General features: G+C 34.5%; 3 protein-coding genes across 4 annotated transcripts; 2 read left to right on the top strand and 1 right to left on the bottom strand.

Moving 5' to 3' along the window:
* Positions 1 to 7,404, bottom strand: LOC114521518 (lipase maturation factor 2-like). The gene is made up of 21 exons (XM_028541987.1): positions 7,310 to 7,404; positions 7,057 to 7,107; positions 6,391 to 6,507; positions 6,088 to 6,284; positions 5,208 to 5,236; positions 4,969 to 5,067; positions 4,696 to 4,846; positions 4,374 to 4,447; positions 4,196 to 4,274; positions 3,905 to 4,049; positions 3,659 to 3,752; positions 3,374 to 3,591; positions 3,198 to 3,303; positions 2,888 to 2,984; positions 2,671 to 2,789; positions 2,352 to 2,421; positions 2,068 to 2,122; positions 1,669 to 1,906; positions 1,317 to 1,431; positions 812 to 981; positions 1 to 495 (listed from the first exon to the last, which is right to left on the bottom strand). Exons 1-21 carry the CDS (start codon positions 7,389 to 7,391, stop codon positions 180 to 182), a joined length of 2,622 nt encoding a protein of 873 aa, XP_028397788.1. The 5' UTR covers positions 7,392 to 7,404; the 3' UTR covers positions 1 to 179.
* Positions 7,405 to 7,729: 325 nt separating this feature from the next.
* Positions 7,730 to 16,168, top strand: LOC114521343 (SCY1-like protein 2). 2 transcript variants are annotated; one of them, XM_028541752.1, is made up of 19 exons: positions 7,730 to 8,408; positions 9,040 to 9,197; positions 9,779 to 9,878; positions 10,047 to 10,091; positions 10,474 to 10,620; positions 10,837 to 11,058; positions 11,241 to 11,354; positions 11,484 to 11,609; positions 11,893 to 12,069; positions 12,286 to 12,408; positions 12,638 to 12,751; positions 12,989 to 13,121; positions 13,316 to 13,434; positions 13,641 to 13,741; positions 13,930 to 14,042; positions 14,245 to 14,291; positions 14,542 to 14,959; positions 15,052 to 15,231; positions 15,569 to 16,168. In XM_028541752.1, the coding sequence occupies exons 1-19, from the start codon at positions 8,265 to 8,267 to the stop codon at positions 15,742 to 15,744; spliced, it is 2,757 nt and encodes a 918-aa protein (XP_028397553.1). In that variant the 5' UTR covers positions 7,730 to 8,264; the 3' UTR covers positions 15,745 to 16,168. The 2 variants fall into 2 exon arrangements, with proteins under 2 accessions (XP_028397553.1, XP_028397554.1); XM_028541753.1 differs by having other exon boundaries at positions 10,843 to 11,058.
* A 470-nt stretch (positions 16,169 to 16,638) lies between these two features.
* On the top strand, positions 16,639 to 21,307 carry LOC114521626. The gene is made up of 10 exons (XM_028542125.1): positions 16,639 to 16,846; positions 16,978 to 17,444; positions 17,967 to 17,993; positions 18,085 to 18,129; positions 18,743 to 18,870; positions 19,067 to 19,184; positions 19,299 to 19,469; positions 19,690 to 19,800; positions 20,101 to 20,152; positions 20,436 to 21,307. Exons 2-10 carry the CDS (start codon positions 17,262 to 17,264, stop codon positions 20,753 to 20,755), a joined length of 1,155 nt encoding a protein of 384 aa, XP_028397926.1. The 5' UTR covers positions 16,639 to 16,846; positions 16,978 to 17,261; the 3' UTR covers positions 20,756 to 21,307.
* Positions 21,308 to 21,379: the final 72 nt, after the last annotated feature.

Raw genomic sequence — 21,379 nt, forward strand, 5'->3', positions numbered from 1 at the left:
ATTTTATGATATAATTGTGTTATTTTTAAATAAAACTTTGTGCTCTACAGCACATAACCGACTTTGGATCATCTTACAACGAAAAACCTGAAATAGCATGAGACGAACGTGTCTCAAAATAGTGGGGCAGTGGCAGCAGAACCGAGAGGGGCTAGGGCCTGGGTGCTTGGGGCTGGGTGCTATCCCTTAGAAAACAAAATATGTTCGCCTCCCATCAGTCCCATGTCAAAACTCGCAAGCTTTATCACACTCTCCTTTACCTTCAAACATTCAACTCTAGACCAACTTTTAACATGAGATGCGTATTCTTTACCCCTCGACCAGTCTGCCCATTTAAAAACCGTTTTGTTTAATTTTGAAAGAGTTCTTCTCTTGCATAAAATACAGCAGTGACGTATGCGTTTACGATAAGACGACAAGTATGGACGAATGTTAGTAATCTTGTTAGGAACAATCTTCATAATGGATGATTTTAACCAAGTTATCGCAGGAGAACTATCGAAATGTTAATTTTTATTAAAAGGTTTCGTTAATTTAAATAAAATCACTCAAATTTTCTATTTACCCATTTGTAGCTTTTAAAGTTGATAATAATATTTTACGAGCTCTTTTTGCTCGGAATGCGTCATTATAAGAGATAATTTAATCATATTAGTTTAAATATATTATTGTAGATTAGTCCCGCGTTGAAGTTTCAATTTGTTAGAATATAACGACACAAATTATTTTTATTCTATCGGGGTAAAATACCGGGAAGACAACCTTTACTTTTGCAAGCATTATTATAGATTTAACAACACATTCTACTCACAGGTTCTTGTGTCCAGTTCGCCTCCACCATATTTTGGTAATTAATGAAACCAGTGAGGAAAGAAACAGTGTAAGTATAAGACTAGGGCCTAGTCTTCCTTGACGAGGGCTGCGAAGATTATTCACCAAAGAATATAGAAAGCCAAATGTAGCCTCATCGGGCACGTCAGTCTATTAAAGATATATGAATATATTCACTGATTATTGACCGAACGTAAAGTTTGCACTGTGAAATATCAGACCGAGACTTTTTAGTACGGACCGAGCGAGGAAGGAGCGAGGTTGATGCAAAAACCTCAGTCAGATATTTCACAGTACAGATCGAACAAGCGAGGTCAAAATTCTTTTTATTACATGGCTGAACTGCATGAGACATCCGGGATACTGGTCCAGGTATGGGTTTTACGGACCGCTCGTCAACCAATGAGAATACAGAATTTTGAAAAGCCATATAATAAATATGAATTGATTTTTTGGTATGTATATAGACTCTCGATTTAACTTACCCTGAGTAATTTGAAACGATTCTTGAGAAGAACTTCAAATGATTCAGTATCATTTCTGTTTATTATAAAAGGAGTATAGTCGTTGACATATTCTCTCGACCACCATGATTTAACACTATAATAAAAATAATCACATCGGACTATAGCAGATTTGCTTAGCTGTGAAGTTCTCGCCTGCCAAAGATATTATTTCCTGATTCGCTTTGGAACATGGTAGTTCAAGTTCTGGCGTCGTCCTTTTTTTAATGGTTAAATATTTTACTGCCTTTTGTTCACAAGCGTTATTGACGTTATACGCCTGTCTGAAGCCGAGCGAAAAAAATTAAGGTATTTAAAATCTTGGAATGCCTACCTGGTTTGTGACAAAATTTTCCAAAAACGAGTTGAATTTTCTGTGAAATGATATCGATATAAATCAACTTTAATGTACTGAGGTGGCTGGTTTTCAAAATGGCCCCTGTCCAACAAACCAAGAACTTGCGTTTCTCCAAGCAGCAGTTTATGAATTAAACTTAAAAACCAAGGATTGTGATCATAACTCCCTAATGAGGCAAACCACATTTGCCAGTCCAGTCGAGGTTGGTGAGGAGCTAAACAAAAATATGGTTGATTTCATTTCCGTTGAAACTGTTTATTTGAAGCACGATTAAAATTTATAGCAACGACAACATAATATCTATAAATACCTACTCTATAGGGAATTATAAAAATGTAATACAATGCATGAATACAACAAAAGGTGATTACCAACCAACAAATGGAGGCCTTGTGTTCACATTTCCTGGTTTATACAGAAAATCAAATTCCTAGGATAGAAGAATTGATTCATTCATTTACATAAAGTAAAATAATTAAAAATACAAATAGTGCATTGATGATAATATACGTACGGCATATCACCAAATTTTTTCAGTAAAATTCTCCTTTAAAATTCTCCGTTTTTAAAAATGGGCTTCAAACATATGCCGGCAAGTACAGTCTGAATATCGACAGCACTAAATACAGTTTACTATAGTTACAAACAAGCTTTTTGACCTTCCAAGGTCCAGTTGGTGTTTCACCTCCTTTGATAATCACTTCAGGTCGACCACCAACACCAGTCATACTAAGATATTAAAAGAAAGAACATGACTTAGATTCTCAACATTGTAAACAGTAACATTTGAACATATATGAAACAACTGTTTGCATTTACGAGCTCGAGAAGTATTTTTTCACGGAGCTCTCGTTTTTCTACTTTAAAATTTCTTGCACATTAATAAAATTACAAGCCGGCTGAAAAGGCAACTGATCTATAAAGGTTGTGGTTCACTGAATCTGTACTAAAGAGCTCGTTGATTAAATTGCTCCTTACCTTCTGAACAATCCATAAGAATGAACCATTTCTAAATGATAAGTATTGTCATGTAAGGTAACCAAGAATCGTGGAATATTCGCCTGAACGCCTTTGTCAATTTCACCAGTATAAAGAACCTGTTATCATAGTAAAGGTTGAATTAAAATCTTTATTCCAAGTTAGGATTTTATTTCAGAAAGGATTTAATTTTAGCGACTGGCGTCTATATACTTACCAAACTTAATCCAAACATAAAAAGGGAGATAATAGACACTTGCAAAAGTTTGAATATTTGAATTATTTTATCCCGTTTAATTTCCAGTTTCAAACATCTAAAAATCAATAGAAATATCCTTATGATCCTGACCATATTAGGAAACTTACCTTCAGTAGACTTACTTCAAGAAAAAGTCACTCTATATACGCTCATGCATAGAACACATTTCCTCAATGCAAGGTCTTTATATGGATGTCGCTAAAGTTTTTATCCCAGGACACCCCGCGCCCGTGAGGTAATAGTCAAAATATGCGGCGTAAATACCAACCTTATAAATGCTTCTATTATTTCAACAGATAAAGACCAGAGACCCAAGAAGATGGAGATGTATGTAGCACTTCGCACAGCAGAAAAAAACGCATCAGAGGAAAAAGCTATATGAACGTAGGAAATATATCATTTAATAATAATGGATATTATTATTTGAATGAAAGTACACTTTACCTATTTTTGTGTGAACAGGTTCACTTGAAGATATCCTCAGTGAGAACCATCGCACAGTTAAGATGGTAAACAACATAAAGACAATAATAATTGTCAAAACTTTCACAATCGTTTGTATTTTAAAACAAGTCTTGCTTTCATAAAATTCTCTCAACTGATAAAAGAAACTCTGAAAATTTCGGTTTTCCTTCTTATTTCTTTTCTCCAAGTCGTGCTTTCTGGAAAAAATACAAGAATGTTTTTGATATGGTCTTTTGTTGATATATAAAAATTGGTTATACGTACACACCTTGCTTTTTATTTTTTAAAAGTGGCTTTAATTCTGCCTCATTCGCACTATTTGTGATTTCACCCCTACGCGTTGCGACGTCTTTTTTCTCTAAACAATTTCATAAAGCAATCTCATTGTCACCTGTCAATATTACCCTCGCGACAAACACGATATTTGAGGGTATATTATATCAGGATTATAGAATTCGTAACTTAGTCTATATGGAATAATTAATGTTCAGATTCAATATATATACACACCCAACGCTTCAGACTGTTCATGATCCTCAGGAGTTGATTCTATCCCAAAAAACTTATCATCGACCAAGGACAAACACAAAATGATCGTAAGTATATTGAAAAAGTTATAGTTTCCAGTAAGGATTATTAACAACTGAAGAAAAACCTATAAGAAGAGAATTGACAGTTAAAACAGAACGAAGGTGCGTTTAGGAATTTACACATGTTATAAAAAAACCTAGGGTAAAGGTCCAACCAAATCACACAAACGGCTTATTTTGCATGCCTGTTGCATAGTACAAGTCAACTGACCTGAGCAAACGCTGCAAAAATACGAAGAAATCGAACAGGAATGAAGAAAAGGAACGGGATTCCTATTTCAATAACATACCTAAAAATGTGGGATGACAGAAAAATATTTCGTTAAAATTATAAATGTTGCTATAATACCTGTTGACAGTCGAGTTCCAAGGAGTCTGAGGAAACTTACGTCATAACAACACTTAATTTCTGAAACCATTCAGGCAGATGATGAAAATGCCATGCAAGAGGTGTTGGAATACACTAACAAAAAAACAAGAATTCTTCATGCACTTTGCATTTTGCATGTGTTTATTAGGATTCAAAATCAGAACCATATCAAAATCCATAGAAATGTTTTACAGAAAAAAAGTTAGATCCGTAAAATATTTTTTTTTTATTATTAGAGAAAAGTTCAATTTCCAAAATTGATGAGTTCCTGGAGCTGTACTTTAAGCACGGAAAATTTACTTTTCTTTCGTCGGAATTCGTTGAGTACCCAATTTTTTTACCTGTGATTCATAATGCCAGTTAAGAGCTGTTAAATTCCACCACGTTTTGTCGCTATATGTCATTTTTACGACGCCAGAACTGAACATGAGACGAAATAACAACCATTTTAACAACCAAAAACTGACACTGCCAGCAGGAGATACTTTTGATCTGTAAATGAAATATGTAAGTAAAGACATTTGGCATCCAGGTAGCACCAGGTAGTATGATGAATCAGCGGACCACAAGGAATTTTGTGAAATTACAAGAAAGCACAAATCTACGATACCTACCTTCTAAATTTGATAAAGCATTTGTTTTTTCTATCTAACGATATATTGAATGGAGCAATAATAATGGCCAGGAATCCAGTTTCTAACAGCAATGCATCCCTGCGTGTATTTTGAAACAGATAGTCTCATGAACAATACGAAGAAACATTCGCAAGAAGAAAAAAAATTACTCTTACTTTGAGTTACATATCTCTAATAAATATTCTAAATCTATTAAAAAAAATCACAATATAACTCACCATTGATACCAAAGAAAAATTTGTCCGACCTGAAATGTTTAAAATATGTACAGTTACTAAAATGGTGATAAAAGAAACATTGTTGAATTACAATGTTGACTGTGCAAATATTGCACTAGCTTGATTTAATTTGAAATGTATGAATATTTATTTAAATGAGACACTCAATGGTCATGGATAGATCAATGGGTGGCTCTTCCTGACTTAACCCAGTATCAATCCCCATCAATCCATTCAGAGTAGCTCTAATGTGAGTGACAACCCACATCAATCCATTGGGGGTGGTTCTTTCTGACACCCACCATCAATTCATTCAGAATACTGTATCTCTAATTCCTAACAACCCACCATCAATCCATTCAGAGTATCTCTAATTCCTAACAACCCACTATCAATCCATTCAGAGTATCTCTAATTCCTAACAATCCACCATCAATCCATTCAGAGTATCTCTAATTCCTAACAACCCACCATCAATCCATTCAGAGTATCTCTAATTCCTAACAACTCACTATCAATCCATTTAGAGTATCTCTAATTCCTACAACCCACAATCAATCCATAATCAGGGGCGGCTCTTCATGACACCCTCCATCAATCCATTTAGAGTATCTCTAAAGACTCTAATCCATTTGGGGTGGTTCTTTCTGATACCCACCATCAATCCATTTAGAATATCTCTAATTCCTAACAACCTCATCATCCATTCAGAGTCTCTATAATTCCTAACAACCCACCATCAATCATTAGGGGTGGTTCTTCTGACACACACCATCAATCCATTAGGGGTGGCTCTTCCTAACAATCCTTCATCAAGGGCTGGCTCTGAATCAGGGGCCATGGATCTGAATCAGGGGCCATGGATCTGAATCACAGTTACCTTGTGCTGAGAATAATAGAGCAAAAATAAAAATCCAAAGCTCCAGCAGTTTCTCATCCATGTTGATAGCAACAAAAAAACAGATAAGAGCATCCCAACAAGGCAAAGAAACTCCATTCCAGTTTCAGTATCAAAACCCAAATTGCGAGTGAGTAAGAGAAGGTTTAACTCTTGCAAGAAAAGTTTAATATCAGAATCTAAAAACAAATATATCACAAGAAATCAGTAAAGTAATATTTTGGTTTTGATGAAATTGGATGATAAGTAATATGTGGCATTTTTATGTTCTCTAATAATATATACCTTGACAATTACTACAACTCTTTCTGCAATGTTTTGACATCCAAATTTTATTCCTTTGACATTCCCCCCATGATTGCCACATTGGACATCTTGTGTCACGGTCTATACATGATGTCACTATAAAACAAAGGACATGCTAGTGACTTTGCAAAAACACTTGAACTTTTACTGTTATGGGTTGATAAGGTACTGGCATGATTTTAAATCATGCTATGAGTGATGAATTAGCATTTTTCACATCTCATGATGCTCATGAGTATGCAGCCATTTTTGGGGTACATTTTTTCAAAACCGCAAGCGTGAGACCTCATAATGGCCACAGTCTTAATTTTAGGCTGGAGTTATTCTTCAAATGGTCTGCTGATTCTAAAAAATTGCTGTTCATGTTCTAATTAATTTTTAACTTTTTAAACCCGTTTGAGAAAATTGAAAGTACCACGAAAAGTTGAAAAACGTCATCGTGGCTAATTAGGTACTGCATGGTATAAAGGGAACAAAAAGTTATCGTATATATGATGTAATAATAATGATTTAATAAGATTATCTACACTATTTAAAAAAGCAGCATCGCGACTTCGCACAGATGAGAGAATGAACGGTCTATTGTTCTTTGATATTCATCAGCAGGTACTTCGAATATATAAGTATAAAGAAATATTCACTTACAATCATGAATCACATTCCGTGCTGGTAAAATTCCATCCTTTCCATAAAGTCCTGAAATATTTAGGGTTATTTCAATATTATAGCGAAAAATTTAAAAACATGCAATTTCGCATGTGCAAATTTATATATGTCTTCCAAGCACGGTAACCGTGCGTCTTTAAAGTCGTTTACTCCGTTGTATTTGCTCTGTTTTATTTGAAATCGCACTAAATTTCAATCACTAGGAAACAATAAAGAATTGCGCGATATTTACCAGGTATTTGAACATATAGAGATGAAAACGCGAAGAGATATATAGCGGCCAAAGACCATAAAAATACATCAGAAACAACCATGTGTTTGTGCGACATTTTGTTTATTGAGCCTTCGTTTTGTTTATTTTCTGAAATACTCTATGTAAGACTTGTGTTGGTAGTCTATGCGTGTTGGGGATTATTGTTTCTTTTAGGGGATACCTACAGGGAAAGATTGAATATACGTACCATATACCGGTATACTGGACTTTACCAAGTTTGAATATACCATAATCCGGTATATTTGACCTGAGAGAGTAAAGGCACTTCAAGGCAGTCCACTGAGTCCAGCACCATGAACTTTTTGCATTACACAAATCCGCAAATTTAGTGCCGACTTTTTCGAGGGTTTTTGTCATTTTAAAATAATTCATGGAGAACTTACTTAGCCACTCCGAGTTAGCCGCTGAGCCATAGTAATACTATAATAAATGGAATTATAGTATAACTCAATGGAGTTGGCCCACTGATCTGATCAGTGAGTTTGCCAAGTATGTAAGACGTAGGGGAACATAGGGGAATTGAGGGCTCTCTCCAGGTGAATTTGGGATATTCAGTGGCAGCCTTTGATCATTGATCATTGGCACGTAATAAATATCTCCATGCACTATCTCAAGCAAATGAAAGTTTTTTTAGAAATTTTGTTTTTTGTTAAATTCACAGATATGAACTAAGATGAGGTTTTTGTTTAAGATTATTATGTTGGAATGATAGTCATGTGGATTTCGACTTTGGTATAAAAATCATCTGGTGCTTTCAGCCTTTCATAAAAGTACAAAATATATAAATTGGGCAGAAATGTCAAACGTAAAGTTGATATAAAAACGTTATTATTTTTTGGAGTTGGTATATAATATACAATATAACATAGAGGGAAATAATATCATAGATATCTATGAGTAATACAGCATACAAATGCTTGATCGACTGAAGAAATCAGTGACATCAGTCATTGGCAACCCAGTGACTCGTGAATATGAAACTACTGTTCAAAGAGGAACTTGTGGTCCAGGAAGTTCGTGGAAAATTTACGATGGACGAAAGAAATCAACAGGACAGGTATAACTCACCAATGCAAAAAAATGTTTAATTTTGCCTGTCTAGTACTGGAATTTTTTTTGTTTGATTAGTTAGGACTTAATTAGTTATTGTGATTTTTGTAATTTAATTTTGTCAGCTACAGTGGTGTTTATGTTTGATTCTTGCATTTCATTCTAGATCATAATGTAGAGTATAGGACTAGTGACTAGGTGATGTTTGCTTACATCATTCCTTCTTTTATACTTGTCATTCTGTGACGAACTAGATTTAAATAAACATTATAAACATGTTAATGCTAACGGATGGATGCAATCCTATTTATGAGGAGAAAGTATAAAAGAAGGAATGACGTAAGCAAACATCAACTAGTCACTATTCCTATATTCCTCATTATGATCTACATTCTGGTGAATTCTAGTTATCCTAGTTAGCCCTAAAAAATATTTATCCAGTTTTTTACTGCGGTCTATGACACATGCTGTGTTCACAAAGTGTACAGTACTTATACTGTAAATGATAAAATCTGATAAAGTTTGCAAACTAATTTATAATAACAACAATCTGTAATCTAATCCTTCAAAGCTCGCAGTTTGGTGATGCCCAGTCACTCAATTATAATCTGCAGTATTGTGTTTCTTTTTTTTTTCAGGAAGTTTCTGTGTTTATTTTTGAAAAGAAAATGTTAGAAAAGATGGAGAAGAAATCTGCTGAACTGATCTTGGAAACAATGAGATCTGGACCTACACATCTTGCAAGATTACGTCATCCACGAGTATTAGTCGTACAACATCCTATGGAGGAATCACGGTATGAATGAATGAATATTAACTAAGAACATTTGTTAATGAGGTACCTACCAAAATTTTTCATTATATATTTGCAACAGAGAACTGGGTGTAGATGTGTAGTTAACAATGATTAATTGTCTAAAATATTTTTTGTGATGTTTTCAAAACATTGCCATGATTCAGGCTCATTAGAACCAGTCCTACAGTACAAGCTCACTATTCTCATTTTTTTGTCTCATACTGTATGTCGAAGATACACTAAATCAAACGCTAACCTTGACAAAAAAAAATACTAACTTGCCTACTAACTAGGAAGCTTGATCGTAGGTCCATGTACTTGATAAAATCTTCGATAATGTCCATGCTGTTTGAATAAGTGACATACGAACAGTTTCCCATAGTGGGTTCCCTGTCGTAGATATTGGTAGTATTCTGACTATTGCTGGCCTAGTTAATGTATACCGGTATTGGGAATTGCAATATTTTCAAACTTCAAAATTTCCCGTTGTGACTACTATAACCAGAATTCCCTGCAGGTGTCACAACTTTTTACATCATTATGCCTAAGGTCTATTAACATCTTTGATTTAATTTTATCAGAGACAGTCTAGCTTTTGCTACAGAGCCTGTATTTTCATCTTTGTCAAATATTCTTGGAAATCATGAAAATTTTTCACCAGCTGTACCTAAAGAACTAAAGGTACTCTAAAATTGTGTTATTAAATACTATACTGTTCACATGCAGTACTTACTTATCATGTTGAGCACAAACACACATGAATGCAGTTAAATTACCACACATATAATCCTGCATTGTTTGCTCCTTTTATTTCATATTGTAAAATCCAATTTGTAAAATCCAATTCAGGAATATGAGCTGTATGATGTTGAAAAAGTTTATGGATTATATCAGGTACTTTGTTAGTAATTAACACTATTTCCTTTTGCTTTGTCTTCACATAATGCAGGATCATTTTCACTGTTAAAAAAGAATGAACAAACCTCAAGAGTCTTGTGGTATAAACGAGATTAGACTGATCAATATTATAAAATTCACTTCATAATATACGGAATTGCGTGTGAAAGTAAATCAGTGTTTTTTGTAGGACAGACGTTTCTTTCTCTTTCCCTTTTTTCATGTCATTAGGTATTCTCGTAAAGGGTCGTCTTTATATCAGTGAAACAGACGTTTTGACGAAGGTTTCTTTTAAAAAGTAAAGAAAAGCAGGCGAAAACTCTGTAATATTTTTAAATATGCGTTGAACAAACTAGATTTCTGAACTGTTCTGTTTTAGATTGTTGAAGGTGTGATATTTCTTCACAATGACGCGAGACGACTTCACGGTAATTTAACCCCAGAGTCTATTGTTATAACGAAGAATGGACAATGGAAAATTGCGGGTTTACACTTTAGCAAACTCGCCACAACGGCCGATAAGGAGGTGAGCTATAGAGTGTCGAAGTATATCAATCCTCCAGAATGAAGAAAGATTGGTAGAATAAAAAAATAGATCCATGAAAATCCCAACCTCACCAATACGTTTAAAAAATGTATGGTGATTTTAAAAAAACATTAAATTGCTAATTATACTTTGACTCTGCACATCTATAGGTGTCCCGCGTGTACTTTACTCAACTTAATATTTATTTGTTTGAAGTTTCAGGTATCTTTCAACTGCCAAGGATGGGAATCACAACTGAATCCGTTGTGTCAACCAGAATTAAATTACACTGCACCAGAACATATCCTGTCAAGGACTTGCACATCTTCTGCAGATCTTTTCTCTTTGGGAATGTTAATTTGCGCTGTGTATAATGGCGGCAAACCATTGTTTGATTGTCAGGGTGATATTGTTACTTATAAGAGACATGTTGAAAAGGTAATTATCTAATATTTATGCACCCTGGCATCTCGGCAATTATTCTGCACATTTGGTTTTATTTCGTGTTTTTTTAACCTGCTTTATGATATGTAGCTAACTTTAACTACCATGCAAATATTTACACATATAGTGTATATAGCTTTAACATTATTATATTTCATTATTAACTCGTGTTTTAGATCAGTCGAAATCCTCCAGCACTTGGCGATGTTCCAGCAGAAGTTAGCGATCAAGTTAAATGTTTGCTTTCTGTCTCACCAGAAATAAGACCTGATGCTCACCAAATATCCAAGGTTTGTACTGATCAACATCTTTTCTGTTGTTTTATCAATTGGGGAATGATCCTAGAGTTAATAAGCTGGTCTTAAATTACCATCCAAGCAGTCGGCTAGGCCATCAAAGTGCCTCGTTTTTTGTTTTAGGTGAGATATTTTGACAACGTAGCAGCACAAACTCTTCATTACCTGGATACATTGATGCAAAGAGACAACATGACCAAATCTCAATTCTTCAAAAGTTTGTACAAGATTATATCAATGCTTCCCAAGGTGAGTGACAACCGTATATATTTACATATACTGTCTCACATATTTAATGCCAGAATACTATTTTCATTATTCATTGCGTAGCAGACATTTTCCGGGAGCTTTCGAAGCTCTTTGATACGCGCGATAACCACGCGTTGTTTCCAGTTCTACTACAGTATATACTCGATGTTTTGTCGCAGGCTTAAACGTGATAGCAGATGACAGCTATTCAGTATAAATATTTAGTTAATATGTATAAATAGTTTATTTATATTATTATTATTAACAATTTCTTATGTTTTAGCGTGTGGTTATTCAACGAATACTGCCACATCTCTGCCTGGAGTTTAGTAACCACGCAATGATACCTTTTGTATTACCAAACGTCTTGTTGATTGCTGAGAGTTGCAGTGATGAAGAATATAATGAGTTGATATTTCCTAAACTTAAACTTGTTTTAAAGATTCAAGATCCTATACAGGTATAGCTATGGTAGACGTAGAAAACCATTGAAAAACTCAACAACCCATAAAATACTCGAATATCATGAGCTGTGTCTTTGAGACATTTTCACTGCAAGTGTAGTGTAGATGTTTAAACCTCTTAATGCTGTTATTTTTTTATTTTCTTCACGTTTCAACTATGCTCGTACTTTTTATTTTATTCCATGCATCAAATATTTTCCTTTTAAATGTAGGTTGTATTAATTTTGCTGAAAAAAATGGACTTGTTATTGACCAAAACTCCTAAAGAAGCTGTTCAATTTCATGTTTTGCCCATGGTGTTCCAGGCTTTAGAAGCACCGTCTGATCAAGTCCAGGTGAGAATCAAACTTTGTGTTCTGCAAAATCCTGAGAAAGCTGTCTCTCACTTCTAACACTGAGTTATTTTGGCGCTGCAAGTTCGCTTTAGAACCAGGGAATAATTTTGAACAACTCACCAATAAGTGTTGTAATATTCTAATGTGGGACATAGTGAGGAGGTGTATTACCCCAGAATAGCAACACCTCTGAAAGCAAACAGCATTTCTAATTCGTTTCATATTTCAGGAATTGGCGTTGACTATTATTCCAAGTTTCGCAAAAATGATTGAGTACTCCGCAATGAAACATTCCATAATTCCAAGAATCAAGACACTCTGCCTTAAAACTGAAACATTTTCTGTAAGTTTTATTTGTTTAATTGTCATTATCAACGGTGAAGTTTGCACATCTGTTATTCACAATCGTATTAACAGAAACAGTTGTCTAACGGTTGTCTATGTACCTCCATGAAGAGTGATTTTCTTCAGTCTTGCAAATATTATAATTTGATTTGTACATGATTTGTACATGCATTACTAAGACTTTCTTAGACGCATTCCGATATTTTTAAATATTTGCTATCGATGTCTTATTTAGGTTCGTGTAAATTGTCTCGTGTGTCTTGGAAAGATTATGGAATTCTTGGATAAATTTCTTATAATTGACGAAATATTCCCACTATTACTCGACATTCCCACTCGTGAACCTGCGATCTGTATGGCTATTTTAGGTAAAACTACGTTTTATTTAGAGCCTGCATGCCTGCATCTATTAATGAATCTAAGCCATATGTCACTGAGCGAGAAAAGATGATTTTCCATGATCGTTGCATTTTAATAACCATTAATTAAAATGAAGATTGAAAGGGTGGATTGTTTAGAAGTTTGTATAACTTGAATTTTAATCGACTATTTCTACATTCAGGTATTTATAAACAAACAATGTTGCACAAAAAGCTGAGTTTGGACAAAGATTACATTGCTAAGTCAGCACTTCCATTTTTGTTACCTCTTGCTGTGGAACCGGGTCTAAATATCTCTCAGGTATATTGGGAAACATGATAATTAATTTTTCAACATTTTGTTCGCAAAGTATTTTGTAGTAAATGTTATAACGGTATCACGTTAAATCAATGTGAATGCTACTACTGACATAACATTTACGCTAGGATTGTTGTATGAAGTGCGGGAAAGGAAGATAATTTTCACAAATGCAATTTACCTTGTTTGATTTTTTCATCACAATTTAGTTCACTCAGTTCATGTCAGTGATTCGAGAAATGGTCAGTCGTGTAGAGACAGAACAAAAAGGAAAACTACAACAATTGAAGCAGATGCAGGAGGAGACTAAGTATTTAATAATTTTTAATATTTTAAAATTACAATGTATCACTTATAATACATATTTTTCACCTCCAGCGATCTTCAACATAAATATATACAAAATCTCATTACCTAGATTTACTAAAATACGCATAAAAAACGTCGTTCAACGCGTTTGTCATTGTACTTTGCATTTATGATTGATTTATTTCGTAGATCTTCCCTTGCTTTCGCACAAGAAGTTCAAGACAGTAAACAAATGGATGACCTCATGGGGAAAGTTACACATTTGTTCTCCGCAAATACCCCGCCAAAAACTGGACCCAAAGGTAACTCGAATTGACTCGTTTTTTCAAGTATATGCCTGGTGCAACAATGCATGTTTTTACGAGTACTAGATTTTTAGTAAACATAGGTAGTATGTATATAAACATATATACACGCAGGAAGAAACGAAGGGACTTAGTATACATCTACATCTACATGTAGAATAGCATAACGCCTGTTTAATTTATTACTGTTATATTTCAGAAATAGAAAATGTGGAGGAAAAAAATATAGGCAATGGCAGTGCAGCGGTATGTATGGTAAAAGTGAAATACGTGGTGTATAATCTTTAATACGCATATCATATCTGTAGTTATGATGGCTACTCGGGTTCAACGATGTGTAATATAGACTGTGATACCAACCCTATTTATAGGTTATATTTAAAGTGGCTTCGCCCGTTCAATATATCAGGTCAAGGCGTAGCGATATATAATGTTTACCTCGTTAACTCGCTAATCAAGTATCATAGAAATAAAATAGAATTTACTTTTCTTCTAGTTTAATAAGTTCTTCGGCTTCGCTGATGAATCACAGCAATCACAGAACACAAAAGAACTTCAAGCCAGTCTCAAAGACACTCAGACTCAGAATTCTCAAAGTACAAAACAAACATCTCTAATTGACTCGAATACAAATCAATCCGCCCCAAGACCTAACATGATCTTAAAGCCAAATGCAGGAGGCTCTCAACCTAACGCTTCTACAAACACACTTCTTCTCAACTCAACATTGAGCCAAAATATTAACATGGTTGGTACTTCTACTCAACCACGCAATCAAACTGGACTTACTGGATTTTCATCTGGTCAGACATTGATGTCACCACCGATTGGTCACATGAATTCACTCAATGTTAACTACCAGGCTAATTTTCACCCAATGGGAAGTACGGGAATATCTAACACAAGGAATGGAGGTATTTCTTGGTTTATCAACTGTTTCGCTTTGCGATGTTTTTAGTTATTTACCTGAAAACTCCACGTTAATCATACTTTGCACTCTTAACAGGAATGTTCCCTGGAAATCCGAATATATTTTCTAATGCAGCATCGATGAGATCAAGTGCACCAGCAAATGCATCATCGTCGCTTCATTCTCTAGAATTTCCAGGGTTTCAAAGCAACCAATCACAATCAAGAACTCTAAACCAGATGAAGACAATGGGATCAACTGCTCCATCTAAACTAGGTATGAAATAAACTAGCGCCTGTATTCTAAAAGCTCACTCACACTCAAACTCATTGAGTGGGAGATCTTAATCTTCTCATAACGTTTGAATGGCGGCATTTCGAGCCGAACAGGGGCTTGATTTTCAGTGATTCACCTTATATCTTTCATTCACTTCAGAAAAAAACTTTCTCACTGATCAGCATTAACGAAATTTATATGTCACACTCGATGAGTATGAGTGTGAGGGAGCTTTTTGAATACAGGCGTAAGAATACCCCTTCCCATCCCTCCTGATATATCACCTGATATCCCATAGTCTTCACATTTATTAAGTCTCCTTAAAACTTCTCACTAGGCTCGTATCACGGTCAAACAGTTTCCACAAATCTTTCAAGACCAGGGAATCAGGCTCCACAATTTCCAGGAAACCAAAATTTTAACTTGACCCCAACACTGGCTTTGTCTAATCAAAATTCCACACCGGAACAAAGGCAACAAAACAATACGGATTTGTTAGATATTTTTGGATAATAACCATGCACGCCGTTAAATCCACTTTGCTGGAATGAAAATCGTTTTACCAGGTACTCTACATGTACATGCATGAATGAAACGAGCGTCAATGTTCATAACATGTTTACGAGCCATGAACACGCAAGGATTTTATTTTTCAACACCTGAGTGAAACCATCAAGAGATAAACACTGTAGCTAATTCGCATATTAACTTAAAACAATTAATCAATAAATTTCCTCAGGCTCTCGCTCATCCCATATAATCTTCCTGTTGGAAAACAGTTAGGAATTTTTAAGACATATTTCTGGAATGAATAGAAATATCTATGAACACAAAAATGGTGAATTTACTATGTTAGCTGCACTGCCGGTGCTGATGTTACTTGTAATTATTTAATCAATATCAGGCATTATTTAATCAATATCAGGCATTGTGAATAACTCTATTCTCTACTATTTATAATGATATGTTGTTAATGGTAATCTAAAATTGAAACTCTTAATCTTTGTTTTTTGTATAAACGTAAACGTGACCTGCCTCACTTTGCCTTGGGTCTCCTTGCCACAGTATACCTACCATTATATCAGTATATGTTCCCATATAACCAGGAAACAGCGTGGCTGCGTCTTCAAATAACGTAGCATCAAATGTGGTATGACAACTGCCTAAAATAGACAAAAATACTTCTCGACGTTTCGATCTGAGGGCCTGATCTTTTGTCTCATTATTTTAGGCAGTTGTTATACCACATTTGATGCTAAGCTACCGGTATATGGTATATTTGACTGATTCGACTGGGTAAGATGGCAATACTCCAAACTCTTCGTACCCTGCAAAGGAAAACCCTGGGTACGAGGTTTAGCAATACTTGCTTCACGCGAAAAACCTGGGGACGAGGATGTACTGACTTTATTTGACTTGGAAAGTTTTTCTTCAGTTTTCCTGGTTTTCTTTCATCACCTTCATGTGTTCGTTTGTCGTTATCAGAAGCTGTACATGGTCATTGGGCGTTTCGAGCCAGAAGCGACTGCAAGAGCTTGCTAGTTTGTGGGTTTTTAAAGGTTTTGGATAAATTAGATGAAGATAATAAATAAATGTAATGTTTTACTGGAGAGAGGTAAATGTATTGTTTTATAAACATAATGACAGGTTGCTGCCTTGCTGGCATCGTTTGGATTGGCAAAAGACGGGAATCTGGCATTATCTGGATGATGTATGTTAATTTATGTTAATTTAATTTATTTCCAGAACATGAAAGAATTTCAACATCGCAATCATACAAAAAATTGCAGAATAGAAATACTTTTATTCTGTTCAGAGAATTTGAATGTATAAAATTTGCAGTGCTGAAAGAAAGAAGATGTGTCATCATTGGTGTTTTTGTTAAAGTCGTCTGGAAATTGCTTGATATTTCAATTTTTATATGAAATCAGTTAATTAATCAGATAATTTGCTGATTGTTATTTTAATAGCAAACCACGGCCAGGCAGGTCAGCTCTGGTTGAAACTAATGTCGTGTATTGCATTCAAAGATGGAAATAGATTTATCGGACAGACGGCAGCTGTTGAATATAGCTATTCAAGTATTTCATTGTCTTATTGCACTAGGATTTTTAATATTTGGTTTGGTAGAATTTGTGAGCAACCCTCCTTATTTTGATGGGTATGGTGATGCTAGGGCATCACAGAAACAATTACCAGAGAATTTATTCCAGGTAAAGTGCATTGTTTAAGTGAATATTTAGTAAGTCCCTGATAATTTATGATATCACAAGTACCAAATTGCTTAGTTACAAATTCCATAACCTTTTTTGAAATAGATCAATTTGGCTGTAAAGAACAAATATGTTATTGTGGGGGTAATGATATGGGGTTACTTTTTTATCCCACAACCAAAAACATAAGAAATATACAATATAATAGGTGATTTTAGGGAATTTTAATCATATTGCTTCAAGCAAATTGCAAGAACAAAAGTAAAATAAATATGTGAATGTAAAATCAACCAGGTTAGAAACAGATGGATTATGTACCAATGAAATGGCCTAACTCCTGGTAGACAAACCCAGGTTAATAATGAAAAACTTTATGGTAGAAAAATGGTAGAAAACTAGTGACTGAAATGTAGTCCACTGCTTATATTTAAGTAAAGTAAAAGTGAGGGTAAAAGTAAAAGAGGGTAAGGTAAAAATGACAAAATGCCTGACACCTAAATATAAATCAATTTCCATTAACAGAATGATCCAAGAGTTACCAATGAATCTGTAAGTTGATTTTTTATACCATTTCCATCATTCATTTGTTAACTTGTCAATTAAGTTGAGTAATGCAATTTCTGGCATCATTACATTTCAGAATGTCCTTCGATTAATGGATCTCCCAATATTTTTGATGATTCTGGTGAGTTAAAACTTTTTTGTATGTAAATCATACTTTCACATGTCATGTCATTTATTACATGGCTATGGCAATCAATGACAATCAACTCTCACCAATGACAATTTTTTTGCATTCACACCTGCAAAAATTGGTAGTTACTTTATGTGACCCTGATTATAGTGTATAACATACTACGTTAAATGTATCACATGATCTGTCTTAGCTAGATTATCACATGATCTGTCTTAGTTAGATATACTTAGCTTCCTTAGCCCTCCTTCAACCTCCTTAGACATTCTTAGATATCTGTAGCCCTCGGGAGACATCTTTAGACCCTAGGCTTCCTCAGGCCTCCTTAGACCTGCTTAGCCATCTTCAGCCTCAGTAGAACTTCTGAGCTTTATTGAACTCAAATAAGAGTTCATTGACTCTCCTTACCTCTCCTTAGGTTTTCTTAGCTTTCCCTGGACCTCTTTAGCCTTTGCCATGCCTCCTTAAGTAGTTCCCCTTAGCACTTCTTATTCCTCCTTAGACCTGCCTTGTCCTCCTCAGCTCTCAATAGACCTCCTTAGATTTTCATATAGCAATACAGTTGTCAGACCAAGATATTGAAAAAATTTTCTGTGCACTTTAGGCATATTTTGCATGTTGTTGTTGGTTACGATTCCGTGGTCTATCTTGGCTACTCACCGCAAGCATGTTATTGAATCTTCTTTGCTTTTTTGTTGTGAATTTTTGGGCAGAAGATATGTTTTCATGGAAGTGAGTACACTGTAGAGAGTTTGTACCGAGAGTTTTTAGTGTACCTACTACCTAGAATATACCATCCATTCAGTTTTTAGTGTACCTAGAATACCATCTATTAAGTCATGCACAAAATAAGGTATTGCTCAGAGAGCAATCTTGTAGACTCTCAAGTCATATATGTGTGGAATAAAAGCATGAATTTCTCCTGCAGGTATTACAGCTCTCGTAATAGTGGTTTGGAACTTCAGGTGCTCTCGTTAACAATCTCTGTGTCAGCAATTTTTATGGTCATATTTTACACTAGAAGAAAAATGCCATTCAAATTAAAGGTACCCTATGTTTTAACTTTTTTCTTATTGTCTCTTTTCTGGTTGACTGGTTAATGGAAGAGTCGAATCTTTGGAAACGAAACTAAGACGTCATTAAATTCTGTTATTTTTCAGTCATCTTTAACAGTCCAACAATTTGGTAAAGTTCACTTGGCCTGGAATTTTGGCGTTATTTTCTTAGTTTGTTTTACGTGTTTATTGCTGTGGTTTTCAAAGTTGTATATTTCCTGGGCTTGCTTTAAAACACAACGCGAAATTATGAAACTTTGCGAGAAAACAAATATGGTAAGTTTTACATAACGTTAATTCGTATTGATATTTATTTCACGTAGACCGAATATTGATCGGTCTATATCGCAGTTTTCCTGTTTTAAAGCTCCTCATTTTGTATCTGGGAGTAAATAAACACCAGAATAAAAGCGTTACATTCACACTTGCATAGCGATTTCAAAATATTTTCTTTTATTTCTAATCACATTTAATTTTGAACGTTATTTTCCCATAGGTTCAATGTTATTTCTGCGAAGAATGTAATTTTCACACATTTACAGAGTGTGCTGCAAAGGATAGTTATAGATCATTTCATTGTGAGTCACCAAGAAATTCGTCAAGACAGGTAACAAATGATACTTTACGTCTTTACCTGTTTTGTTGAAAACTTGCCCGGAAGTGGGGAATATTGAGTCGTCGAAAAATTAAATTCACAGTTTGAAGGAAATGAAAAATGTGCTTGCATGTATTTACACCTGTCAATAGCCTGTTTGTATTTCATTCAGTATGGACATTGATTGACACACTGCTGTGTGCACAAAGTGAATAAGAAAAATGAGATCCTTGTTTCAAAAGATTTTGGTTCTATTGTTCAATCCTTTCCTAAGAAATCATTCTAAAATAATTCTATATAAACATTTTTTAGAAAGCATTTTGCATTTTTAACTACAACGTTGGAACTTACACGTTTTTAACCGGTATGTATGGATCAAAATATGGTGAATATTAGTATTATCATGTGATTCAAGCGTTGGGTTGATGCTGTGTAATTTAGTGTGTTCGCCACACTTGTTGAAGAAATATAACGAAAACTGTAAAAGTTCTCGCATCAAGCATTTAAGATGCAAGAGCATGTAATATATATATATATATAGTCCATGCCTTTAGTGAAGACAATTATGCATTTCAAGTGTTCGTAAATACCCTGTTTTTTTTGTTCTACTTTTAATCCTTACTGTTACTGTAATATTCCTTTTCTAGTATTTGCTTACGTTGGTGGACTGTGCATATTTCTTGCGACATTTTCGCAAATCCTTATTCATTATACCATTCGTTTCTTTCTTGATTTTTATTCAACACTTCGAAAGTATTATTTCCGTCATTGTACGAGGCAAATGTTCGTAATTAGCGATGATATTGAGACATTGAGTGAAGATGAACCAGGTGGTTATAGATCTACGGAACTGCATCATGCAGCTACTGATGATATGTATTCAACAACATCTTTTGAAGAGTTTGAGGAAGATGGCAAAGATGAGAATGACATGGGAAATATTTTGATAAACGCTTCCATTGGGTAAAAGATATATGATCAATATTATACCATGAGCTTAAATCGTAGCTACATATATGAGCTGATAGTCGAGTAATCAGCAATCGTAATATTGTGTAATTTTTTATTTAATTCTGATTGCAAACTCTCACTAGCTGTATTAGCTACTGGCTGTTGTCACTACTTATCGTATACGAGCTGAAATACCGTGAGTTGCTCAGTCATGCAACTGATCAGGTCGTGTAATACGATAATCTTGTATACAGTCAGTACGTACCGTGGGTAGTAAGTATATCTAACAAAAAATATAGTGTTTTTTAATATATATAACCTGATAAAATGTAATTAATGAACCCGAGAAAAGGAAAAATGTTATTTATCATCAACGTAAAAAGCGAAACACAGAACATTGAACAACGACAGAAACAACATACTGCATTTATGTAAAACTGGGTCACACTTTGAAAATCTCACTGGTGAAACAGTTCTGTAAAAAACTCGTCAGAAATATTCTGTCCATCACAAAAGTATTAATAAACGTAATAAAAGATCTAAGAACACTTTAATGATATAATATAAAATACCATAAATAAGATTAATAAATTTTTTATCAATGAAGAGAAAAGTGATAAACATAATAAAACTAGGCCAA

Source organism: Dendronephthya gigantea, unplaced genomic scaffold (assembly GCF_004324835.1).
Source record: "Dendronephthya gigantea isolate DGI-Jeju-01 unplaced genomic scaffold, DenGig_1.0 000020F, whole genome shotgun sequence".
NCBI lineage: Eukaryota > Metazoa > Cnidaria > Anthozoa > Malacalcyonacea > Nephtheidae > Dendronephthya > Dendronephthya gigantea.